Source organism: Patiria miniata, unplaced genomic scaffold (genome assembly GCF_015706575.1).
Source record: "Patiria miniata isolate m_02_andy unplaced genomic scaffold, ASM1570657v1 HiC_scaffold_5, whole genome shotgun sequence".
Classification (NCBI taxonomy): domain Eukaryota; kingdom Metazoa; phylum Echinodermata; class Asteroidea; order Valvatida; family Asterinidae; genus Patiria; species Patiria miniata.
Window position 1 is genome coordinate 11,456,355 of NW_024037072.1, and position 12,423 is coordinate 11,468,777.

The following is a 12,423-nucleotide window of genomic DNA, read 5'->3' on the forward strand; positions in this document are numbered from 1 at the left end:
TGTTAAAAATTACAATAAAATAAAAATAAAAAAAATAAAAAATTTCATGGCGTTGATGTGCTGACAGCTGCGCGTGGGTGGAGATTTCTATTATTACGTTACTGATTTCAGCAAACTTCTTCCTCTGGGGTTAAGCGTGTTTTTGCTGTGCTTACTTATTTTAGTTTCTCACGAAGGAGAATGTGTGAAACGGTATCAAAGGCCTTGGAAAAATCAAAAAAAGCAATGTGAACGCTGGAGCCAGATTCTAAGGTGCTACTCCAATCATGGGTTGCGTCAAGTAGTTGAGTCTCACAGGAGCGTTTCTTTCTAAAGCCATGTTGATTATCATTAAGGAGGTTATTGTCATTCAAATGCTTGGTGAGGTGATTAGAGACGATTCTTTCCGGTAATTTGCTTGTGACTGATGTAAGGGGAATAGTTAGAAGGGTCATCTTTTTTTACCCTTTTTAAAGACTGGACAGATATTCGCTTTACGCCAGTCTTTGGGAACATCGCCTGTGGATAAGGACAGATTAAATAACGTGCAGAGAGATTGGACGAGTGGCTCAGTGCTCAGTGCTGTGCTTACTGCTTACTTCTTAATTACGGTCTAAGAAAATTGTGTGCTTAGCAGGGGCATGAAATTGCGCCTAGGTCGGACTAGGTAAACTCTTGTTACGGCTGCCAAATCAAAAAGGCTCCGATGACTGGAAAAGTTCGCTCCCCTTGTGTCATCCTCGAGAAAATGACATCTCACCATCCAGGTTTCAATGTAATTTCCACCAAATAATGTCCATTAAATAATCCTAAGATGTTGATTGATTGTGTTTTCAAGTAGAGTGTGAGTGAAATTGGCAATGAACAAAAAAGACATCTAAGAGCTTTTAGCAAAGTACATGTACTGGTAGTTATCTTGCATTTTACACTGTAAGCCGTCTGATAATGAAACAGGGCATCCATCACATTTCAAATTGTGGTAATGTTTGTCTGAGACGTTTTGCAGTTTAATATTTAGACATTTTAGAAGTGGGCATCAATTTTTCTAGCTTACATGTGCTTGTGTTGAGAGACTCTGGTACTTGAAACACTCATGAAAATAAATGAGTTTCGGAACTCAGTATAGGCTATAAAACCCTGAGAGCCTATACATCACTTTCACCATTTTACATTTCTGACAGACGAAGTTCTTTTTCTTTTTGTGTTCCTCATGCAAACAGCAATATTAGATTGTTTGCACGCTTCGGCTATTAACAGGAACAAAGTGTGTCACCCTGCATGCAAGGATTTGTAGTTTTGTGATATACCAGCCCAATAAAAAAGTTCAGCACAAAATAAACTTAGTTAAACTTAAGGTTCAACTTAAACTTCGGCTATTATTAACAGCAACATAGTGTGTCACCCTGCATGCAAGGATTTGTAGTTTTGTGTTACACCAACCCAATAAAAAAGTTCAGCACAAAATAAACTTAGTTAAACTTCAAGTTAAACTATATGCAGAAAAAAATGACAAAAGCATTGTGAAATTGTATTCACATGGTTAGGGTCTTCAATATTGTTTTGTCTTTCAATAAGCTAATTTGGTATTCTACGTGCAGCAGCGCATGTGCATATGGGTGTTTACATAAATGTGGAGGCCAGTGTGTGACATTAGGGTCAAATTTTCAAAATAACCAAGTTAAATTCAGCTTCACATGGTTTTGCAGTCTAGGGTCTATATTTTGTCAAAAACAAAACCATTTTTCTGTAACATGACCCTTTTTAGAGTAGCAACGTGATTAACTGGCATATGGGACACAAATTTCACCTGTAACAGTGACACCAAATTGTTAATTTCTTTTAGAGCTCTCACCAGGTTATTGTTCAGGTATGGTAAAGACATGTTGCTTTTTAAGCAATTATTTGCAACACATATAAGTTAAAAAAAAACTTTAACACTTTCCTTGTTCAACATTTGTTGAAAATCAAATATCAAATTTTAAGAAATTTGACATATTATGATGATTACAAAAATGTAGCTCTCACTTGACATGAAATTATATTATTTAAAGACAAACACTCACTTGTTCTCTAAAAGCAAGTTTGACAGCCAAAACTGCAACTATGAAGAACAATGAAGATTTACAAACACCACTAGAAAGCATGTTATTGTAAGTAAAGCCTGGTGTTAACCAACATTTCACCTGTAACGCTGACACCAAATAGTCACTGTTACAGATTGACAATCCTACAACTAACTAATAATAATAGTAATAAATGGTATCAAACCATTTAAACCTTTCTATTTAGTGATAAGCTTGATGGTTTCTACATCAGATACTTGTTTCTGAGACTGGAAGTTTAAATATCAGAGTTTGTTATAATAATCATTTCACCTGTAACGCTGACACTAACACCAAAAACACTTTTATCACTTTTCTTCACTGTAGTTCTACTTTAACCTGTTCTATGCCAAAGTTTTCATTGTATTAAAAAACTTAGTCATTATTTTAGCTAAAAACTCAATCATCAATCAAACAGGTGCTTTTGCTTCATTGTGTCAGCTGAAAATAGGTATTTCACCTGTAACGGAGTCAGTGTTGACACCAAACCTTTATTGCCTCTTATTTCAAATTCTAAGAGAAGGATTCAAAATTTAATGACATCTATATTCCAAGCCAACATCCAGGATATATTTTTAGTTAAACTTGTTGACAAATACAGTTTGACAAATTCAGAGTGCAGCTGCAAAGTATCACACTGTAACGTTTTTTGATGACACCAAATTGATCTGCCAATATTTAAAATTGGTATATTTCTTGTACTTCTTTGAATTTCACTTTTGGTCTTCTTTAGTCTCTTTATTTAATAAAAGACTTCAATAATCACTTTAAAATTTAGAATAGTTGACAGTTTCTACAAATATTATAATCAATGGTAAAGTTCACTCTGTAACAGGATTTGCTGACACCAAATGTTACAGAGTGATGGTATTTTTAGCGGGCATGTCAAAATGATACAAAGTTGCCGATGCACTAACGTTGTGTTTATTATTAAGTTTTGGGTTATCATCAATCATTTAGAATTAAAAAGGACCAAATTTATCAATTGAAAGAATGAAAACTGTGCACCATTGGACAAGCTGTAAAAATGTCACGCAATTTTACCTAAAAATGTCATAATTCTGGATAAGTTTTGATCAAAATTATACAAATGCATTGTGGTGATTTAATTTTTTTTTATTTCAGTGGGTACATAGTGATATGGGCAATAAAGTAAAAACACAAATATTAGCAAGTTGGTTATTTTAACATGGAAATGCCCCATGAAAGGAAAGAACCTGAGGAATTTTAAACTTGTATGATTTATTTTAACGAAAGAAATACATTATTTATAATTTTGGGCATCTACAATTCTTTCTAAAGGGCATTTTATTTTGAGGTTGCTCTGTGAGTGAACTGATCATCCTGGTGGGGTGGGAATTCCAAGATCTGTATTATTCAAATAGGTTTTGCCCTTCACTGACGTATAAATACTGTAAACTCAGTGTGTTACATGTACCTCCCGAGTGAAAGTTTGAAAAAATCACTCGGGTGGGACTCGAACCCACGACCTCCTGCTTTCTAGTGCAGATGTTTTAACATTCGACCACCGAGCTAACGGGATTGGTTGGCCAGTTCAAATCTAATGTACATAGCAGCGGGTACCACATTAACTATTCATAAGATGGAATTTTAAAAACGGTGATTGAAATCAAATACATGTAGGTTTTGCCCTTCACCGACGTATTGATTTAAATCACCAAGATGCAACATTCCATGTTATGAATAGTTAACGCGGTACCCGCTGCTAAATACATTAGATTCCAACCAGCCAACCGATCCTGTTAGCTCGGTGGTCGAGTGGTAAGACATATTCACTAGAAAGCAGGAGGTTGTGGGTCTGAGTTTAACCCGAATGATTTTTTCCAACTTTCACTCGGGAGGTAACACAATGAGTATATATACAGTGTTTAAACGTCGGTGAAGGGCAAAACCTATTTGATTTAAATCACCCCGACGCAAATTCCATCTTATGAATCTGTATTATTGTCTAGAACTGAATTATTGTCGATAATTGAAATACTGTCGGGCCTCAAATAACTCAATATTTGTGAAGTAATTATACCATAGCTAAGATGGTCCAATTTTTTTTATTCCATGTCTCATTTAAAACTGAATAATTATTGTATTGCTGGAAAAACAGCAATATAATTAAAATTAAAACTCTTTTTCGGAGTGAAGCACAAATATAACACAGAGGGTACATTCTCAAATATTATTGTAACATGATCATACCCATAAATGCCCACGACGGACCCTTGTAGTCGGGGGCAAAATATCCACCCCCCTCGGAACATTAGCAATCAAACAATCCATCACAAGCCTTACCTAGAACTGTCATATTTAGCACTCAATGAATGACTTGATGTAAAGTATTTGAAATAACGCTTGCCAATTTGATTCGTGACTTCAACATTCTGCTGGTTTATTCTGCCTGCTGTAAAATTGCTGTAAAATGCCACTAATCATTTGCTAATGATTGTCGGAGGAGGAATCAGTTCAGGGAATAAAGCATAAATATGGGGCTGAAAGGGGGTCACAGCGAGAGAGGCATTAAAGAAGGTTTATCTACACATGAAATAATACCAAAAGAAAGACTCACAACCACCTGTTCTATTGACAGAGGGATAAAATTTGCCGGTCAATCAAAAACAAAAAGACATCAAAAGAACTAGAGATTGGCGTTTGTTGAGTTACAAACGCAGAGTGGTCGGGCTTGCATCTATTTCGTGTCATAAATTTAAACTGTTGATTATTGTGACACAATAATCAACTGAAAATTCAATTTAAACATTTTCCAACCTGCCGCTAGAGGCCGCTATGATGTCACCAGTATTTTTTTCTAAAGTGCAACCTAGCCAGAGACTAACATCGTTGAAATCAAGTTCACATCTTTTTTCACTTTCAAGTTATAAGGCACTTCCAGTTTGGACCGGAAGGAAAGGTCACATGATTTGGCGCACACAAGATAAAATGAAGATCCTGGATTTTTCTATCCCCGCAACAGTCAAGTTCAGGTCTCTCACGGTTGATTTTATATTGTTGTTCAAAGATTAAATCTAGAAATGTTTAATCAGTTGTAATTTGACACCCTATGACGTCATCATGATGTCATCTGGAGTAATATGCACCACTAGGGATGAGGGTCAATATTTGTTGAGAGTTACAAGTTCACACCATAAACCGTTTAGGAGACAAGCCGCGGAGAAGTATTGTCCGGAAAAAACACAGAAAGGAAGAAAGAAAGATTAATTGGAACAATTCTAAACAGTGATTGGGCTGTGCCCGACCACTCTATAAGAAGAAACAGAGAAAGATAGATCTCCCTAAATGTCTCACAACTACCATGACTACTATGATGACCAAGCCTATAATCTGCCTGTCCATTCGCATTCCTCAAAAATTATGTTTGTTTGCAAATTCAGATTTTATTCTTCCCTAAAAAATACCGCTATATTCTGAAACTTTGCCGCAACCCTTAAACAAGCCAAACAAATTTAAAACACCAATTTTCCAGTTCAAATTGTTTACTTGTTTGTTTGTTTGTTTGTTTTTTCTCTTCCACAGGCAACTTGCTGCTTGAAAAAGTAAACAGTAATTTGAAAATTGACTTTACATGTAGTTTTTCAATTTCATTAAATATGAAGAGGGTTTTTAACACAAAAACTGACAATAAACCTCTCACTCAAATTACCTTGGTGTATTTAATTTTGATCCATGCAAATAGTGCCAAACAAAATTAGCCTATAATTTTACAATACAGGGGAGTTAAAAAACAAACCAGGAAACCCAAATGGCACCCCCTATTTTGGAAAGAAGATCTGCATGTAGTGCGTTCAAGATCTACGATGTTAAAGCTCAATTAATAAGCTTTTTTTTAATAAAAGAATCATTCAAATCGTTCATGTAATTTTCAAGTTATGGACTTTTAAACACAATCGCAGTTTTATAATTTTGTACACAGATCGCAAAAAAGGTAAGTGATATTTCAGCAAACAGAAAGCAATTCACATATCAACAAAAAAAAACATCAGAACACTCCCATAACCATGATAACTGGCTCTTATCATAACCTTTTTTTAAACACCTGCTTCCAATGTTTAAAACAACTTGCTTTATAATGTCAAGAGTTTATAGTCTTGCCCTGCCTTCTACTTGGCTACCCCGGAGACTTAGATGGGATTATTCTGATATCGTTTTCACGATACGACATGGTTTCATTTTACTAAAATATTACGTGCATGTACCTTAAATGTGTTGCGTGGAAAACATTTCAAATCTGTGTTTGTGTGAAAAGTAAAGGACTGATTTGAATGATTCTTGTACTAAAAGAAAGCTTATTAATTGGGCTTTCACATCCTAGATCTGGAAAGCACTACACACAGAACTTCTTTACAAAATAGGGGGCGCCATTTGTTTTTTTTTGTTTTTTTACTCACCCTATATGCAATAAGTAAATAAGGAGAAAAGCCAGGAAGTTTGTTGTAGAACGTTTGGAACAATAAAACTTTCCCCCTCCCACCAAGTCAATTCTAATCAATTTTTTTTTCATTTACAAGCCAAAACATGACACGCTGAAAGGTCACTGCCTCATCAAAACTCAACAGAATCATCAAAGCAGACAGAGTCCCCAGAATACCCACGGGACTGACAACAGCAATTGCAGTTGTACCACTCACAAGACATCCATTTCACAAGTGACAGTAACAATAACCCTGTAGGCCTATATTTCTCATCATCATGCACTACATTGTTATGACATTTTTCATATCAGTGGAAGCAATCGGTGTCAAGAGTTTTTCTCTCCTTTTTCTGCCAGAAAAGACATAGAATCACTGGTGGCATCGGGGGAAATCATGAATTGTACCCCAATATTTTAGATTGTCCACAAATCAAACGTAGTGTACATTTTACCATATATATTAATTTTGCATTGGAAATTGAAGGAATGCACTTTCATCACCGATAAACTATCATGTGGATAAGGTGTGCGTGTGTGGGCACACATGAGTTTGTTTTTGCATTCAACAGGGGACGTTGAACAATAGAGGACAATAGGGTCCCCAATTGCCGAGAGGTCCCGTATTTGGATTCGTGTACAAAACATATGGCAGGTCTTCTAAGAAGTTAAAGTACAAACAAATTAGGGACAATAGGGAGTTCCCGATTGCAGGCAATGTGTACACACACTCAAGGCTTGTATTGGTGAGTTTGTTTCTGCATTCAATAGGGGACGTTGGACAATAGGGTCCCCAATTTCCCAAAGGTCTCCAATTTAAGATCATGTACCGGTACAAAACATATGGGAGGTCTTCCTAATCAGTTAAAGTACAAACAAAAGAGGGACAGTAGGGGATTCGTGATTGTAGGCAAAAACAGACTTGTTTGTTTGTGTGTTCACGAATTGTTCACGAGTTGATCACTTGCGACCAATGTTGTAGTCGAGACCCTGCAAGACCATCACAAGACCAACCCAAGACCTCCAGTCTCAAGTCAAGTCACAAGTCATTTAAATGAACTGCAACAAAGGCATTCCTTTGTCATTGTTTGTGCCCTGTTACTTGTGGCTGGTCTTGGGATGGTCTCGACTACAACACTGCAAAGTTGCGACGCAGGCAAGGTGGCAAAACTGCTTGAAGGGGGCGAAGTAAAGCCTCGTCATGCATACATATACATGAACAGCGCCACAAGGATAGGATAGGAAAGGATAGGATAATTTATTTATTGGCAACTGTTAGGTTGGATTTCATATACAGGGTGAGTAAAAAAAAACAACGAAACCCAAATGGCAGGACACTTGTTTTAGTGAAGTTCTGCATACGAGTGGCACTTTCAAAATCTAGGATACCGGTATGGAAGCCCAATTCATAAGCTTTCTTTTAGTACAAGAATCATTCAAATGTACTTTACAAGTTACGGAATTTCAAACACAACCCCTGTTCTGAAGTTGTGTCCACGAATCACAAAAAAGGTAAGTGTTCTTTCAGCAAAACGAAAACAAGTCACATAGGGATGTGTATGAATTGTTTTCGTTTTGCTGTAGATTATAAAGTCCTATCATTCAATGAAAAAAATATCTGACCTTTTCTTTCAATATTTCAGAATCATTGCTCTGTGACTTTTTTTTTTTTAAGGGAAGTAATGTGTGAAAACCATTCCATTGACAAATGATGAGTGAAAATTTCTCCGTCGGTGTTTTTTGTATAGTCAGCATCTTTTCAGTGGGGGCCCAGGGAGCACCCAGCATTTTATGGGGGGGGGGGGCCCCAAGGATGGATCCACAACAAAAATTACCCAAATTTTCAGGGGCAACTGGCCAGCCAGTTGCTTCCAATTCTAAAAGGGGGGGGGGGGGCGGAACCACAATTGATGCTCTTTTCCATTTTCTCATCTATTTATTAATAATTATTTTATAAATATTGGTGAAGGAAATTATTACTGCACTTTCAAAAAGACACTTGTAGGGTGAGGGGCAAATTCAGTTTATATGTATTTTTTTTTTGGGGGGGGGGTGGGCAGGGCCACCTGGGCGAGGGGGGCGCACTGGGAATTGTTTGGGGGAACGTATCTCCCCCGCCCCCTCCCCCCCCCCCCCCCCCCCTGCCACTGGATGTGTGCACAGTTGGTAGAGATTATCTTTTGTAATAAAAAAAGGCTGGATTAGTAGAATTGATCACCTGGTCATCCGCTTTAAAACACACCAGACAACCAGTAGGCCATACTACACAAGTTTTCCAATGAGAATGATGTGGTCAGGAAAGTCGATTGTGTTAGGTATTTATCACAGAGTTTGTGCACACATTTTGATGAGTATAAGCACGTGCGGTCTAGCGGTGGAGCACAGGATTCATGGTCGTGAGGTTGTGGGTTCGAGCCCCGCCGTGGCCATGCGTGCTGTGCCCTTGAGTAAGGCGCTTTACCTCAATTACTCCTCTCAACCCAGGTGTTAAATGGGTACCGGCATTATTCAATGCTGGGAAGGTAACAAGACCCACTGCGGAGGAGGTATGGCGATTACCCCCACAGCAGCATATGAGTCTGGCCCAATCGCTAAAGAAAGAGATATGGGCACTCCGTTCCTGTTAACACAGGTTCGTCCCCCCCCCCCCCCCATAAGCAAACTCACCTGTAACCGTCACTCGCAGGCAGGACTATTTTGGAGGGGATGATGTTGGTGAAGATTCGTACAGGGGAGCCCTTCTTACATGCCTTCTTGCTGCTTTGGAAGAGTGGATGGTTCTCATACTCGACCTACAAAACGATTGAATACAGATTTCTTAAAAGAGTTTAAAAAAAAAGTTTGGAAAAATGACTGAATGAAAAATAAAAATAAGCAGAAGACATACATCTACGTTCATCTTTGTTTCACTTCATCATTGCGTTTTTTGTTTTACTTTGAGCCAGTGCGTACACAGGGATTTCATATACCGGTCATAAGTCTTGGTTCCAAGATATCCTTAGTGGTGCGATTGTGTCAGTGCGCACTGGTTATTGGACTGTGCAGGGATCAACCAAGCGGGCACCCTTTTACACATGCGCCAACAGGCCGCAAAGGATGTTTCCCAGCAGAATTGAGTGTGCATTTGCATGCACGTGTTCATCTTTTCAAACCATGGACGAAAAATTCCAGAGAACAAAAGAGAACAATATCGTCCACGATTCCCAGCATACGTCCGCGATTGGGGTCGTGTACATAACCTATGGGAGTCTTCCTAAAAAGTACAAACAAAAGAGGGACAATAGCACGTCCACGATCGACGGTGAATACACGTTTGTGTGCGTGTGTGACGTAAGCATGCCTGGTTTCTGCACGTAGGCATACTGCAGTTTTGAAAGCCATGCGTGTATCCAGCTAAAATTTCGACCGCGTGGACGAAGCCATCAATGTTGAAGCAATGAAACTGGGCCTTGGAAGGCTAAAAATCAGTGCTCTTCGTCAATTTAAACATGGCCATGATTCCACCGAATCATAGGGTTGACAGTGGTCAACACCTCTTTGGTCAACAATTCTATTGTTTGCACTGATGTGCATACCCCATTATTTTGCATATTAAGTTGCGCCCTATTGCAATGCCAAATTCCCAAAATGTTCTTTGCCTGTGGTTCATGGACCGAGTCATGTTTGTGGATGGGAACAAACATGCTGCTGAGTGGTACAAAGGCTGTACGTCTATCGTGAGCTACCCCACTTAGAACGCCATGTACCAAGACTAATTTGGGGCAAAAATGCATGGCCAAATTATTACTACAGGTGCATTCTGCTACAACTGTGGAATTACTGTACAGGTGGAATGCATCCTATTTGAAAAGAATGCTAACACCTACAGCAGCATTTTTGCAAATTATCTTATATGGGCCACCCTCTAGATGCAAACGTACATTCTGTGCAAAGTTGACCTTTCAGTAAAAATCAATCAAGTGACTGTTTTCAACAGTAATGAGCTGCCAGCCTACATTTAGCAGGATTGACAGGCTGTGACTGTTTATGTATCTTGATATACCGTAGCTATGCTTTGACTGTAAGCAATTGATAAGCCAGCTGTGCCTACCACTTTCCTGTTTTTGTCTGCTGGCTAATTTTGGCTAGTCACAGTGCTTGCTTAAAATATGATCTGACTGTTTTTGACTAGCCTGTGTAAAAGGCATGGCAGGGGAAGAGGATTGTTTTTTGACTTTCTGTGACTGTTCATACAGTAGGAGGGTTAATGTTCCACAAAAGGCAGGTGCTTATTCATCCCCACTGTCCTGTCTAGGGAGCTGATGACTGCTGATCCTTTTCACAAAATCTTTTGAAGGAAATGCACCCTTCGCAAAGAATGTGGGTGGAGCTCTGCTGAATATATTAGAATATTCAATCATCCACCAAATATCTGAATACCATGCTTTTTCTTATTCCAATACTTGAAAAATATGAGCAGTCTCAAGAAGGTGATGTTATTTTAACGTGATGTTATTTTAATGTGATGTTATTTTAATCAAGTTGTGTGGTTTTGTTTCTCAAATGCCACACTTTTGTTGAAAGCAGTTTTACACGCGTGATTTGAGGGCTACCATGAGGAATATTAGGTCATTTTTTTTCTTTAAATCTGTCAAATATCAGCCAATCTGCTACTTCAAACAAAAATATCAATTCCCTTTACATTATTTTAATAAGCTTGTTGTCGTATGTGTCACACTCACACAGAAATTGTTATCAAGATCTGTCCGACATATTTTCAAACGTGTTGACCCAGGGGACAGGGTAAACAGACAAGAGGTCACCAGTGCCCGTGGATAGGATGGTGGGGGGGGGGGGGGGGTTAAAAAGAAGGAGTATTTACCTTGTAGTCCAGCATGACAAATGACGGAAGACCTTCAAAAATTCTGTGCTCCAGAAAATAAGGGAAGATCCACATGACTGGCAGCTCTGCGGGCGAGTCAGGCCCTTTTGACATGAACAAACATATTGAATATATCACTCAAATCATAATTGTAACACCCAATGAAAAACCAGGACCTTCCTGGCCAAGACAAGTAAGTTGATACTTCGCCCACCGGATATAAATTCCTACAAAGAAGGACAAAGCATCAAAATCTTACTTTTGGACATTGTGAACCATTTCTTCAAGATTGTGTGGATCAGTTCAATGCCATTTTTCTACTTCCAGGAACAGCCTAGTTTTGAAATGGGGCATCAAAATTATCCCCCCCCCCCCTCCCCCTTGTCCCCCGGCTAGCATAACTTTGCCTCTTTAAGAGTGACCAAATGCCACCATCTGCACACACATATTTATCGCTGCAAACGGTGATATTTCCTGGGTCTCACTATGAGCAAAACTCAACATAAAGCGTGGGGTAGGCAGGCGCGGATCCAGGATTTTTTTAGACGGGGGGCACACTGTTGGAGAAAAATTATTTGCTCCGAGAACTAATGCGAGCGCGGAGCGCGAAGCCCTTACGGCGTGGGGTCCGGGGCCCGCTTAAGGGCCCCGGGAAATTTTGGATTCTAGATGCTCTGTGGTGCAATCTGAGGCGATTCCTGGCTCCTTTCCCCTGAATTAGTTGAGCAAAAGTGTTTAAGATTTTAAGGATTTTTGTAAAACATACTCTTACTTTTACAATTTTTAAGTTACTGTGTGCTTGAAAGTCGAAAACCATTTTACGTCTTTATGTTTTCTTGCTTTTTATTTTTGAAAAGGAATTGTATTGACTTCGTTTTGTAAACTGTTGCAACGATGTGTTGTGGCATTTGCTCCGAGGACTAATGCGAGGGCGGATCACGCCTGTCTTACGGCGTGGGGCCCCGGAAAATTTAGAATTCTAGATGCTCTGTGGTGTAGTCTGAGGGGATTCCTTGCCCCTTTTACACTGAGTTATTTGAGCA

General features: G+C 38.8%; 1 protein-coding gene across 3 annotated transcripts in view; it reads right to left on the minus strand.

Moving 5' to 3' along the window:
• LOC119741035 (rRNA N6-adenosine-methyltransferase ZCCHC4-like) overlaps positions 1–12,423 on the minus strand; it is a 53,429-nt gene that overhangs the window by 32,700 nt on the left and 8,306 nt on the right. For all 3 annotated transcript variants that reach the window (XM_038216629.1, XM_038216628.1, XM_038216630.1), the window contains exons 7-8: positions 11,381–11,484; positions 9,187–9,311 (exon numbers count right to left, since the gene is read on the minus strand). In XM_038216629.1, coding sequence (XP_038072557.1) covers positions 9,187–9,311; positions 11,381–11,484 — 229 coding nt within the window. The remainder of the gene's footprint in view (positions 1–9,186; positions 9,312–11,380; positions 11,485–12,423) is intronic.